Consider the following 14,268-nt stretch of genomic DNA (forward strand, 5'->3'; position numbering starts at 1 on the left):
CACTTACATGATTTTGAAACAGCCTAGTCATTGGTGACGGTAATTCCATTCAACATCCTGCCCTTCCACGTGAAATTAGTCCTGCTCAAACACAGTGCCTTTTGCAGCACTGTAACTGAAGGAGCAACTACACGAAATTTGTTCTGGTTTAAAAGTTTCTAACAGCAATGTCAGCACTTCTGAGTCCTATATATAAGATGGTTGCAAACATTTTTTCTTATGTTAGCCCTCACTTAAAATACCACGTGTTACCATGAAAGGCAACCACTATTATTAAGATTGCTGTTACTAATTCGGGTTCCCCTCTTTGTTCTGAGGGCTGAGTTTAGGCTGTAGTAGCCTGTAACAAACTTGCCATGGATGCAAAGTAAATACCATAAAGAGGCTTGACGTGGCAAAAATGCCAGAGAAAGGCTAAAACCGAAAGCCCAATTCCGATAACACTGCTGTGTTTACAGCATTTGTAATTCCTGGGCTTTAATAGCATATTGTTTGATGTTACATGCTGGCTCATGGAACCGTGCCATTATATCAAAGAAGTTTTCCTGTGCTGAAAAAAGTTCCTAATCTTTTCAGTTGCATAGAAAATCTGGAAAGTATGAACCTCAAAACTTCAACAGAAGGGCCACATGAAACTGCTTTGAAAAGAAACAAGAATTTGAAAGTCTAAATAATTGTTATAATTGTTGGGATAGACAATCCCAGAATTTCTAACATTCAAAATCATTTTCACCTAGCCTTTTTTAATGCCTCTTGAGCAGTTTCTGCTCTAATTATCTTTAAAATGTGGTAAAAAATAGAGCTGCTATATTTCTGTCTAATTTCCTGGGGAGAAATGTAAATAAATATGTGTTACTGAGTGCATATGAGCCCAGTACCTCTTAACTGTAGCACGTTCAGTACATCTGATGGTGCAATAAGCTAGTTCAAGAGGGCACAGCTGAAGAAATTCAATTAAGAAAAGAGGAATCAAGCATCTGGGTTTTTTTACTGTCTCAGAATTTTAAATGCTACCTAAATTTTGGTAAGTTCCTTGTCTTTCCATGACATTAGAAATGCTAAAATGAAGGTTCCATATATTAAATCAAATCTGTATCTGGCAGACTTATTCTCATATGAAAGAGAAGAAACAGTGGGATAGGACAGAAGTTGTTTTTAGTTAAAAGTAATTTGTTCCATTTATACACAAATAAAACTTCAGTAATGGAATGTATCTTAGTTTTCAAATCTTCTCTTGGCTTTCAATCCTTGACATACTTTTATTTACATACACTGTTCTACCAGTTATTCAAATAATGCTGTAAAAGTTGAGCTTAAGGATTAAAGAGAGAATAAGCTTTCTACTGCACAGCCTATTCTGTTAAGGTTTTTCATTTCGCTAGATTTGAAAAGTGGCAGCCAGCCTGCTCCACTTCCCCCCCATCCCCAAGCAATAGTTGTCAGGAGCAACCATCCAGTCCAGTCTAAGTGAAGGTCAGTGAAGACTAAGTCAAGTCTTGCCTAAGTGAAGAATCGTCGAATCATAGAATTGTTTCGGTTGGAAGGAACCTTAAAGATCATCTAGTTCCAACCTCCCTGCCATAGCAGGACACCTTTTACTAGACCAAGTTGCTCACAGCTCCATCCAACCTGACCATATCTGATTGAGATGATATCTGTGTCACAAAAAACGCCTAAATGAAAAACAGTATTTCAGGAAATGTAATACAATCATATTTTAATTGTAATACTATCCTATTTTAGATGTCAATGGTGTAAGAATTCTTCAGCAGATCTTTCATAAACTTATACTCCGAAAATAAATAAGCATTGACCATTTAGATTAATATGTTTTCAACATATTAAAATAAGAATTTGAATAGTGTAAACCATTAGACAAGAACTGCCACAGTCCATAAGCAGCTAGATAAGTTCTTCAAGATGCTAAGGGACCACAGCTCCTTTCTGCTTTTGTCAAAAAGTGCCAGATCATGATCGTTGTTTAGCATGGTGCTTCCCTCAAGTGGTTTGTATTAGTTGCTGCTTTCTTATGACAACACCAACACCAGCTCATCTTAAAATATATCTGTATAGATAGAGATAGCATATGGTTGAAAAATTGTGTAGTCATGTCCGACAAAAAGCAGTGAAGACCTAAACTGTGGTTTACATATAAGATGTTAATTCAACAAAGATGTTTATCTGAAGGACAAAACATTCGAGCTTTGATACCACTGATCATAATTCAAGCAGAAAATCTCCTTAGGGGAAAAAAAAAAGAATCTACACGTCCTTGGAAAACTTCAGACAATCCTGACAGGAATTTCTATGACTACAGGAGAAAGTCTAACATAAAGCCAAATCAGACCAAATGGGTATTTGTTCTGATGCAATCTCTCAAATATTGATCCAAATGACCCTAGAAGAAGCTAATGTGACAAAGAGGATACATCTCTATTAGAAGATTTAGAGTTTTCCAAATGAATTTGTGAACTGCAAGGAACTGTTAAAACATAGTAATCATTTTGACACGATGGTCTTAAGCATAAAGTATTAAACAACATAATATCCATCAGCCCCAGAGAATCCAAAGTATTTCAGATTCTGGACATTCACCAACTGAGGGATACACAGCACTCAGAGCTTTTTATGCTTCAGAACGCAAAGAAGAGAAATTAGGGAAAATGTTTCATTAGAGAAATTAGTCAGGCCTCTGTTGAACCACAAAAATCATAGCACCTTAGTCATTCAAAGCAAGCAGCATTTTTAAAGTGTCATCTCAAATTTAACATAGAGTTTTTACACACCAAAAAGTAAAAATACCACTATTAATAAATAAACTTAACTTGACATGATAAAGCCATTATAATGAATTTTTCATTAATAGCTATATAGATTGCACTTATACTGGAAACTTGAGGCACCTACAACAAATGTATCTTTAGATACAGAAATCTTTAGAGAAGCAAAACAAAGTCAGAGTGCCCCATTCTTTTTTCTTTTTCTTCTTTTTTTTTAAACCTAATAGTAGCATTTGAACTGCCACAGCCATAATACAAGTATTATCACTGTTACAGCACCAGCAATCATAGATCCCGTCCCTCCTATACACACTGAGAGAGAGCATCACCTCCAGGTAGAGGTTAACTCGTGTGGGATGGGAGGTGCTGTTAATCTCAGTGCAGAGGTCAAGTGCCAGCTATTTCAGCAAAAGCTGATAGCTCTTTTCTTGGATAAAGTAATGTCCTGTTCAGACCCTTTAGCTGCATCCCCAATATCTCAGCTCCAGGCTAACTAGATGTCTAAAGTCATTCCCATTTGGAAGAGTTGATTCTTGCAAAAGTCTTGAGGATATGGAATTTTTACTTTAAAATGCCTGTAGTCCAATAATTTCAGGAACTGTGTGTCAAACATACGTCAGATTCAGTTACACTAATGTTACTTTGGTCTGTAAACTGTGCACAAAGACTGTCACCTCTGTTTCACCTGTATAAAGTCTTTTATAAGCGCCTCTAACCACTCAGTATGGGCTGAGCACAGTTTAATTATTCCAAGTATTAAATACAGATTGAAATGTGCACCTTATATCCTATTTGCATGAAGCCTGTGAGCTTTTTTCTCCTTGATTAAAGATCCATCCTTTGTGAGCACTGCCTTCCTCAAAGACAGTGCTAATTCCTCAGTTACTTTGAGATAAGACTTTGTTAAACTGGATAGAGTTGCTACTTTTGAGGAAAACAAAAGATAAGGCAAAAGAACAATGCACTAAATGAGCAAGCATCTGACAAGCTCTGTTAGGAGAACATCCTCACAAGAAAATGTGTACTCTGTTCCTGTAGTCCTCAGAAGGACCTACAAATCCTGCCCATCACAGTTAGGACAGTGATTTGAAGGAAAGACAGCTTAATGCAACTTAGCATAGATGCTATTATCCATCTCTAATCAAATTAATTTAGAAAGCAGTGACTGAATTGAGAATAGTGAACTTGAGAAAGACAAATATGTTTTAATGCCAATAACTCTCTTATGACATTTTGAATGTCCTGTCTAGTCTCCACAGTCTTGTGTCCTCTGGTTGACTGACTTTATCAGGCATTGGAACGGCCTACCCAGAGAGGTTGTGGATTCACCATCCCTGGAGGTTTTTAAAAAGAGATTGGACGTGGCCCTTAGTGCCATGATACAGTAATTGGAGTTGGATCAGTGGTTGGTACTTGATGATCTTGGAGGTCTTTTCCAACCCAGTCTATTCTATGATTCTATGATTCTATGATTAACTGATGGAGCTGCAGCAGAGAATCAACCACTACCAGATAAGACAAGTCAAGGATTTTCCTAGGTAGGTTCTCCAGAGTAGGGTTTGGAATTTTTTCTTTTTAATATCTGAGAAGCGTCAACACTGACAGGAGCTTTTTCAGGATATGAAGTACTTATGATTGTTCTCTCCTGCATGATCTTTGATGAAATGTTGCTCTTAAAGGCAGTTTTAATAGGATGCCTCCCCTCTTACCAACCAGCCTTATTTTCATTAAGTGTGTGGGTGTTTCACGTGTTTGAGACTCTTCTATCCATAAGTTCTGCAGTTACTGGGGGAGAGGAACAGATACAGCTCTCTTCCTTCAGAAAAGAGGCTGAAAAGGGTTCTGCCAAAGCAGCTGTGTTAATTGCTAAATACACATATGCTCTCAATGCCAAGCACAATATACAAATCATTCCATCTGCCTCAGCTCTGGACTCCTGGAGCTCATTTAGTGGTTTCCATAAAGGATCAGACCCCATCACATGTAATTCTCATGTGCAGAACCTCACTGATGGTATCACTCTGGTGCTCCTATGCATGAACTCTTAGCTAGAGAAATTATTTTAGCATTCACCTTATAGCTGGTGTGTAACCAAGAAATAATTCTAAAGAAGTATTGGCTGGAAAGGCTGTATGAAAGGTCTTTTACTGCTAGGATTCAGAAGGAGAGCTGGTGGTTTCTCAGCACAAAACAATTTCCTTTAAGATTGGTCACATGCCCTTTGTAAGCTAATTGTGAAGTAAAAAAGCATCCTGTGGTTTCTTTCAGGAAAAATTTTTTATCTCAGTCCAACTGGAATTTTCAACAGGAAGTATAAGTTTTATGACCATGTTTTGGAAAGAGGTAACATTGCAATACTCTTGAAAAGTAATTTCCTCAAATGCTAATGAGGTACACTCTAAGTAGCAACAAAGGCAAAAAAATTACTTCTTGCTTTGCCAAATGATTTGAAAAAATACTTCAAGGAAAGGAGATAACCCTGCCAGCATAAATGGAATTAAATAAGCCACATACATGCTTTCTATTGTATTTTATCTAAACAGAGAGGCCTCTTAAACACATTGAAATAATAGATCTTTTATGTTTGACAACAAAATAAGTAGCATGTTTCATTTCCTTACGCAGGCTGAATTAATATTAAATACCTCATACCTTCCAAGAACTTAATCATAATAATTTTAATGGAAAAATTCAGTGTATAGAATTATGTAAGATTTACTCTTCAAAAATACATATTCCCATGAGAAATAGCTGTAGAATTCTAGATAAAAGCCTCATTTAACCAGAATTACCTCCTAAACTCAACTATGCTGTTAAAATGTCACTTATTCTCAAAGAAACTCTACCATGTAGCCACAAAACACATTTTCATACCATTTCTGTAAAGCCTGTTATAACGATTTCTGATTTCTGTGCTTTAAAACATTGAAGTTTTAAAGAAAAATCTCAAAGATCATAAATAATTCCATTATTGGATCATACCGATACTCCCTGAAGTCCATGTTCCTTGGTCTGATATGTTTAGTAAGGAATGATTCCAGAAAGTGATCCAAGAAAGGAGACATTCAATACACTGCTAGTATTGAAACAGTCTTCCTAAACCATACTGTATACCTGAAGCAAATAAGTTTATCTTTCTTAGTATAAGTCTGGATGTTCTTATCTATACACATGTTCTTCTTATAATCTGTTTGTCTCTTGGACTTCATAAAAATCTGTGGTAATTTCCAGAATCTACATTTTCAGAACAATATGCATTTATTTCACAGCTTTAGGTTTTATTGAAATATTTGATGTCTAATGCTCTTAATGATGATCAGTTTCTAAGCAACTATTAAACAGGATTTTTTAGTTGTCTAGTTTCCAGAGGAAAATGCAACTCATTAGAGTGAGCATGCAAAGCTAACCTCAGACTGAAGCCATTACACTTATTTTAATGTTGTATTTCATTTAAAATGTTTGATCAGAGAACAAGCCTCCTAGGATGCATAACTTTTCGGGAACATCAAAATGAACAGCAGTCCTTCAACAAGCCTCATTACATTCAGTGCACAATATCAATGCAAAGAGAATGGATAGCAGCACCACATTGAGTTCATTTTATATTGATAAAGCTTTGTGTCTCGAGACTAATATGCTAATAACCACATCAATGTTTGTTTTGATTAAATGGATTCCTTCCAGCAGTAGAAGCAGCAGAGTCAGAAGTATCCTGTACTGAAGATATTCACATCCTTATGAAAACGGAATGATTAAATTTACCATCAAGTTACAGGTTGCTGTCTAAACCATTCAATTCCATCAATGAATGTTCAGGTTACAACTGGTCTATGCATCCTTTGAAGTTAAGCTGTCAGGACAAACCTTGAACAACTCAAAAGTTTTAGCCAACTAGCTCTGCATGCATCCTTCACTTGCAATTTCTGCCTCCGTGACTGGACAAGAATCACTGTGCACATCAGACGAAAGCTATCAGAACAGAACATGACAATAGCAGAGTTAGCATGAACCCATCAGCTCTCTGCAGCTTTAATTTAATGCCTGTTGAGATCAGTAAAGGGGTGAATACATAGAAAACAACAACAAAAACCCTCAAAGAGAAAGCAGTTATCTACTGATAACATTTATTAGAAGACACTGAGGCAGTATTAAGCAAACAATCCCAAGGACGTACCCTCCTAAATAAAAGAATGCGATCCTCAGAAATAAAGAGCTTATTCTCAACACCACGAAGGGCAACCTCCCAAGCAAAACTGCACTTCCCACCCCCCAGTGTTTGTAGAGTCAAAGCAACAAGTGTTACTATGTGGTGAACATCAGCCCTGCCATCATCTGACAAACCGAAGGAGAATGAGTAAGATGTTTCTTTAAGCATGTAGTGCTTGAGCTGTTAGCCATTGTAAAAACATTAAGAGCAAGAAAGAAAATAATGAACATTAGTGTACCAAAACAGGAAAAGCAGATTTGACTCCCACCTCCCGCCAGTTACAGCCCTGGAACTTTTTTTTCCAAAATATATCATGGCAAAGGAATGTGTCTTTCTTTGCCTGATGACCTCTCATTTGGAGAAGTACACTGTTCAGTATCATTTAGCACGCAAAAAGAACAAAGTTTAACTGTTTCAAAGAAAAGCAGAATTTCAGCTCTTGTTATAGACTTCTGAATGCTCACCTCATAGCTTAATATTGAGCACATATTGGATGAAAAAGAACAGTAACTCATTAGATACAGCCTCATTCCAGACTAACCACTTCTCCCCTGTCCCATGCCAAACAGCTTCCATTTCCTTGTGAAACAGCAACAGCTTCAGATTACAATTCAGTTCTAAGGATATTCATTTTGCATTTAAGTCAAGAAACCACCATCTACCAAAACATTTAAGAAACTAGGGTACAAGCTCTACTTGCCTTGCTCTACAGTCTTGCCAAGACTGCAACCTTTTATTTACACATGACAAAGGGCCTGAATACCAACCAGTCCATACACCCGATCTCAGAAAAATGAACAATTATTAGCAAAGATAAAACCCTTACAGAACAGCAGAGAACAGCACAGCATAAGGTTTATGACTAAGAGAAAAGTTAAAAAAGGGAAAGTCTGGTTTATTTTATATACCTATTAAGGAACTCATTTTCTCAAATATTCCCCCCTTAGCATAACAAGCAGATTCAAGACTATCAAAAATAAAAGGAAGTTTAACAATTTTTTCAGCCAGCTAGTATGGACATGAGTGATTCAAGATGAACTTTAATTACACTGAAAACAGCTCATGACAGCAGTGAAATATAGATTTTTGTGGTCTTCAACAGACAGGTAATGACTATTTAAAGCTTCACAGTCTCACACCCCAATTGCTTTAAGTGTCCAGTAATTTCCTCGGAATCAAAAATTATTTGTTCTCAGAGCAAATTTTTACAAATTCACAGTGCTCTCATAAAATCTTAAACATAGCCATTACTCACAGGTACTGATATCTAGAAAACAGTGCAGCTAAACTTCTGATCCTCTCCCTTTAAGATATAGCCCACAGGGTTACAATTGAAGGGATTTTTTAATTTGCTTTTACCTTTTCTTGAATTCTCTTGTCTTTCACTGTTGATACAAGTTTCCAAATCGCATGGATAGGAAGCTTTATAAAATAGGAGAAGACAGATTTATGCAGCAGATTATCCATAATTTAGGCAATTTCTCTTACTGCTTCCGTATTTGGAATTCGAGATATGAATGCATGTTTTCTGCCTCTTCCCAGAGACTGGTAGTCCTTGACTGTTGCACAATCCTTTTCTGCAGAGGAACTGGTGAAAATGAAAACATCAAATGCAGAGCCTACAACAAATGACTAGTGTTAAAGTGCCACAAGGGCAGTGTGAGCTGAAAGAATTGAGGGGCAGTTCCACCAAATGCAAATCATTTCCCTGGCACTGTGCTCTAACAGCTCTTCTGGTAAGAACATTCTGTTGCAAAAATCAAATAACAGTAAGTAGGTCCTGGGTTTTTTACCCCTCCTAATGCTTCTTAAAGCTTGTTCAGCTGCAGTAAAGAGGCTAGAAAACTGCTGTTTCTAGCATATTCCCCCCTCCTCCTCAAGCTGTATTTCACTAGCTGCACTGTCTGATTTCACTTTTGTTTCACATACAATCCTGTTATGTGGATTTCAGCCAGATTAATGCTTTCTTTCATTCTCCACTTTCTAAACTGGAACTGCAAGGCACCAGTTACAAGGCATAACAATGCAAGCTCAGATAAAGCTTAGCTTGCAACTGGGGCTTTGAATTTTACCTGCAAACTCATTTCCTTTTAAGTTATTACGTTTATCTTTGTAAGCCCTTCTCTACTTTGCACCTTTGATCAGCAGACAAGTAGTAAGTATTTTTCTGGCTTTTGTAGTGGATGGAAAAGCAGCAAAGCACATTTCCATCAATTATCATCCTAAATTCTTGAGTTTCATAGTTACAGAAGTTTGGGTTGGTGTCTCCCCCTCTCTTTTGTTGTCAATCTTTTAAGTAGAAAAGTACCAGAGCTAGGTTCTTATTACAGTGAAGCAATTCAGTCCTCAATAAAACTCCACAGCCACTGGAGATTAAGTCTTTTAATTCTTTAATAGGGTATGTTCCTATGTCTAATAAATTATTTTAAGGTTCCTTCCAACCCACGCCATTCTATGATTCTATGATTTAGACCTTGGCTAATACTACAGAATTTGTCCTGAATCTATTAAATACAGCTGCTAAAGACTAACCAGCCAGAGCAATGTTATGTGCTTCCTGCACATCAACATTTGTGGGAGGCAAAAGAAATAATTTCTTTACCTTGTCAGCACAGTTTGTGGAAAGTGATGCACATGGTAGGGAAATAATACTGCTTTGCAGGACTCTTCTCCCACTCATCCTTTCTAGGTCTCACAGCTATGAAAAAAATCTTTCAATGGATTCAGGAAAGGATCCAAAACAGATTTGCATGTTTGTTTTCAGCACTAGCTCATCCCACATTACTTGCACATATCCTTCCCTTCAGGTTTGGAGGCTTGACACAGGCAACCATTCTGACATTTCGAGCTTGGAAATGTGCCTTCAACAAATCCTTTTTGTGTTCCTAAATGACTGTTTGGCTGCTTATACTTCAGCCCATCTGTTTGGGTGGCACCAGGCCTGCTTGCAAGGTGATCTTGCTGTTTCACTTCCCATTGAGAGATGCCAGCCAATTTTGGGCTGTCGGCACAATACCTCTCCTGCCCTCACTTTGGTACAAAGCCCTGCTGAGTCAGAGACGTTGCTTTTGTGCTTTATAAAATTTGTTGGCACTTGTGTGGGTCTGACCACCTGAGTAGCAGAGGAAGAAAACTGGAGTTGTCAGCACTGGAAATTGCCAAGCACACTTGTTACTGTGAAGCCAGGGGGATGTTAAGAAGATCAGTGACACATCATAGCATGAGAATTTTAATTGCTCTGCAAAGCCAGGATCACCATAAGCAGGAGAACAAGAATAGTAAAACCAATGACACAAGCCACAGGCACAAAACAGTCAAGCAGGGGAAAACATTGCTGTAATGATTCCTTTAAAATGGACAAATACTAGGACATATTTGCTTTGTATAACCTCAGATGTTTACCTAAAATTAGGGTGTTGTGGTTTATGCCATTCACTGAAAAGTCATACCAGGCTGAAGACGCTCCTTTGAAAAGTTCTGAAGTGCACAATTAAGCTCTTCCAGAGGCATGGACCACTTGTCCATGTAGGCTTGTTTCAGGCCTAACATCAGTACTTCAGCAGGCACTTCTACACCCACCTCTTCTGTGCTACATATGGGTACTTACTGAGCTCAAACAGAGACATCTGCAGTAACCCAGGTGGCTAGAGCCTCAAAAGTGTACAAGGACCATCATCTGGTTGCTCTGTAACTTGGCCTTGGCCAATATCAGAATTCTAAATTGTCTTGATTAGCTCCTAAAATTCACTGTTGCAACAGAGATAAAGATTCCTTAACTAGGAAAAACTTGCACTATCAAGAGTAAGTCAGTAATACATATCACTAATGTTCTCCTTTCCTCCACCCCCCTATAAGAAAGGAAGTAACAAGCCAAGAAAAGCAAAGACAAGGGTTCAATATACCATATCAGCTGTCAGAATGTTTTAGTCTAAGGGTTTTAGTGAAAAGTGCTCCTTTCTCTGGTGTAAAATAATGTGACAAAATTTCCAAACATGCGTTCTGACACCTGAAAGAACAGTTTCTTCTTGTTGTGCCCTGTGTTTTTGTTAAAGAAATCCCCTCACTTCTCATGCCATGATATATTTGAAAGAAAATGAAAGAAATTTAAACATTTTGGCTTTACCTACAAATGAACCAAATTTTTACTAAAATAGTGATCCATTATGTGCTCAGAAAACAGCAAACAGAGACTAAACTCCTCAGCTCTGAGGTAACTATCCAGTATCAACAAGAATAGTACTAACCTATTTGTTCGACTAATGCTTGTGGTATCATGCAAGGTGAATCAAGTATCTCCCACACAGCACTTAGACAACCCTCTGCCTTGTATTATAAGCATCTTTAATGACAGTAATGAAATACATCACTAGCAGCCAAAATCCACAAACAGCAACCAGATCCTGTTGTAAAAGAGGTAAATAATTCTCTTTTCATCAAGTGGAAAAAATAGAGATACATATGCATCTATATAGGTATATGTGTATAGCTATATAGATGCATATACCACAATGTCCCCATCCTGAAAACACATATAACAAGAAGCTAATCAACAAACAGACTTTGCCCTACTACTCACTGCTAGCAGCAGGACAGGGAGCAACATGTAATTCTTGCTCATTGTGAGCTGTTCGTTTGTCTTCTCCTATCATCTTGGCATCTCAGCCAAGATCACTTTTGTCTTCTAAAACCTTTCATTGCAAAGTTCCTCGAACCAAGACTTCTTTATCCCAAGGAAGCCATGACATTTGGGTCTTTGAATCATATCCTATATGTATAAAGCAAGTATTGTGTTTTGAGTCTGTGTACTGTCAGAATAAGAATTTGCTTCTTCCCCCATCTCCCCACACCTTATTGCTTTGATAAATAACAACTCCAACAGAGCTGTTAGCCTAAGATTTTCAACTAATATAATTTTCTGTTCTTGTGAAGATTTATTAGTTCAATTCTAGTTAAAATTTGATCCAGTTACTTTTTTTTTATTTTGAGTAATGCAAAACTCTATCTTCAACATGCATCACTGATTTAGATTTTGTAAGATTTTAATGATTCAGTTTTAGTTCCATGTCCAGCTACAAGCTCCCTAGTGCTATACAGACATGTGTATACTGGAGCAATTTCAGAAAAGAGCCCCAAAGATAATTAAGGGACTGGAATACCTCTTATGGCAGGAGAAACTGAGTGTTGGGACTGTTTAGTTTGGAGCAGAGAAGGTTCAGGGGGATCTTCTTAATATATAAACAGCCTGAGGGGCTGAAATGAAGAAGGGGGAGCCAGAATTCTCAGCTTCTGTCCTTCCTGTGAAAGGACAGGAAGAGATGGGCAAAACCTGAAATTCAGAAAGTTCCATTTAATAAAATTATTTGTTTATTAAACCACTATTTTATTGATGAAGCACTGAAAATTGCTGCTCAAAAGGTTGTGGAGTCTTCATCTTCAGATATATTCAAAACCTTGCAATCAGTCCTGGCAGTCTGCTCTTTCTGACTTTGCTTTGAGCATGGGTATTGTACTAGAAGATTTCCAAGGAGTACCTTCCAACCTCAGCTATTCTACAATTCTGTGAAATTATGAGCTATTACTATAAAAAACATAAGGATATGCAAGTGGTATTATTGATTTTGCGTAAAAATAAGTGCACTTTAAAAAAGAAGATATTGTTAAAAAAAAGATCTCCAGTAAATTGATTCGCAAATGTATAGATTCATTGTCAGTGCAGTGCTGAAATATAATATTATTTTTACCACAAGAAAATTTACTTGAGTTTTCATAATGCTTCTCAAAGATAATACAGGACTCTTGTGTAGAAGCATTTACACAGGCATAAAATAAGCATATATACTACAATTTTTGTTGCAAATACCTTACTTGGATCTGTTGGACCAGATATCTGGTCCATAACTCCTCCTAGATGTCAAAGTATTTTGAGATTTTTTTACTATCTCTCCCACACATGCATGAAGTAGATTGCTACCCCCTTTTCCTCCTAATGACATCTTATTTCTAGGAACACAAAGTCATGAGAAGCAACTGCCTGCAATGGTACCTCTGCCTTGCCAGGGCTTCAATTTAGAAGTCATTCTTAGAAGAAAGAGACCCCAGCTGTAAAATAAAGCTCAAAAAGCAAAATTTCTCAAAATTTCTTTCCTTGGACACACTTCTCATATTCACCAGCTTTCCCCCAACCCCAGTCAGAAGATAATGTCTATTCAGCTTTGTAGCTGGAAGGAACAGGTTGATAAGATGGTAGACAGAGGCTGAGACTCCTACTTATGCCTGCTTATGTAGCTTATGTCCTGCTACATTTTCCATGGCCAAAGCAGCTTCCTCCCATTGCACTGTGGCAAGTAAAGGAATACATCAGAAGTCAGCATCAATGGATCATATGCAGGGAGTCCAATCAGGTGCCACATGGCTGAGAGGTGGGCTGTCAGTGGAGCACACTGTGCCCACATGCCTCTAAGACTGTGTACACATATCTATCAGCTTGACATCACTTTCAGAAACTTTATTCCTTTACCATCCAACCTTGAGGTCGCAATTAAAGAGTTTATTTCACAAGGATAACAGGTTGAAGCTTCACACTTGTACTGCCACACTAGAAACACAGAATAGCTATTATTATGGCCACTATCCTACAAATGACCTCCCTTTTAGTCTCTCTATAGCCAGGAAAGCGATTTGTCTTTCTAAAGCTTCATGGTATTGGGATTTGGGTCCCATTTGTTACCCACTCTCCTAAGTTCTTTGTGTTAATGAGCTCTAATCAGCAGCCTTCCATTTTACAAAGTGTCACCCTCTAGTGCATTGTTTAAATCTATCTAAATTAAAATCTTACCCTATTTAAAATTTGCCTCTTGCTCTAAAATCTGTTGATCAATCATTCTGTAGCTCCAGCCTGGCCTCTACAAATTTGATCAATGCGTGCTTCATTTTATCTTCCAGACTGTTTAATAGAAACCTTAATTAGTGCTTTCATTAATTAATACCAGACCCAATACTGATTCAGAGATATCCCATTTGATAGCTCCCTCACCACTGGTGCTTCACTGTTAATTATCCTGACATTGTAGCCCAGGCAATTCTGTATTCATATTACAGGATTATGAAGCAGAGAAAGGCTTTTTTCTTACTGAATTCTTCCTGAAGGAGCTTACCACGCATAGCAAAAAGAAGCCATGATAGATTTAGATAACAGAAATCCAGTGTTTTATTTGTCTACTAAACACATAATACACTGCACCCTATTAACTTTGTCTGGATAAAAAAGTTCAACTAATTATT

General features: G+C 37.5%; 1 protein-coding gene across 2 annotated transcripts in view; it reads right to left on the reverse strand.

The window, feature by feature from the left end:
- Positions 1-8,586, reverse strand: part of ATP2C1 (ATPase secretory pathway Ca2+ transporting 1) — a 68,361-nt gene extending 59,775 nt beyond the window's left edge. Inside the window, exon 1 of one of the 2 annotated variants that reach the window (XM_064671659.1) lies at positions 8,347-8,586. In XM_064671659.1, coding sequence (XP_064527729.1) covers positions 8,347-8,454 — 108 coding nt within the window. In that variant the 5' untranslated portion in view covers positions 8,455-8,586. The remainder of the gene's footprint in view (positions 1-8,346) is intronic. The other variant, XM_064671665.1, reaches the window with a different exon arrangement.
- Positions 8,587-14,268: the final 5,682 nt, after the last annotated feature.

This window comes from Pseudopipra pipra, chromosome 1 (genome assembly GCF_036250125.1).
Source record: "Pseudopipra pipra isolate bDixPip1 chromosome 1, bDixPip1.hap1, whole genome shotgun sequence".
Classification (NCBI taxonomy): Eukaryota; Metazoa; Chordata; class Aves; order Passeriformes; family Pipridae; genus Pseudopipra; species Pseudopipra pipra.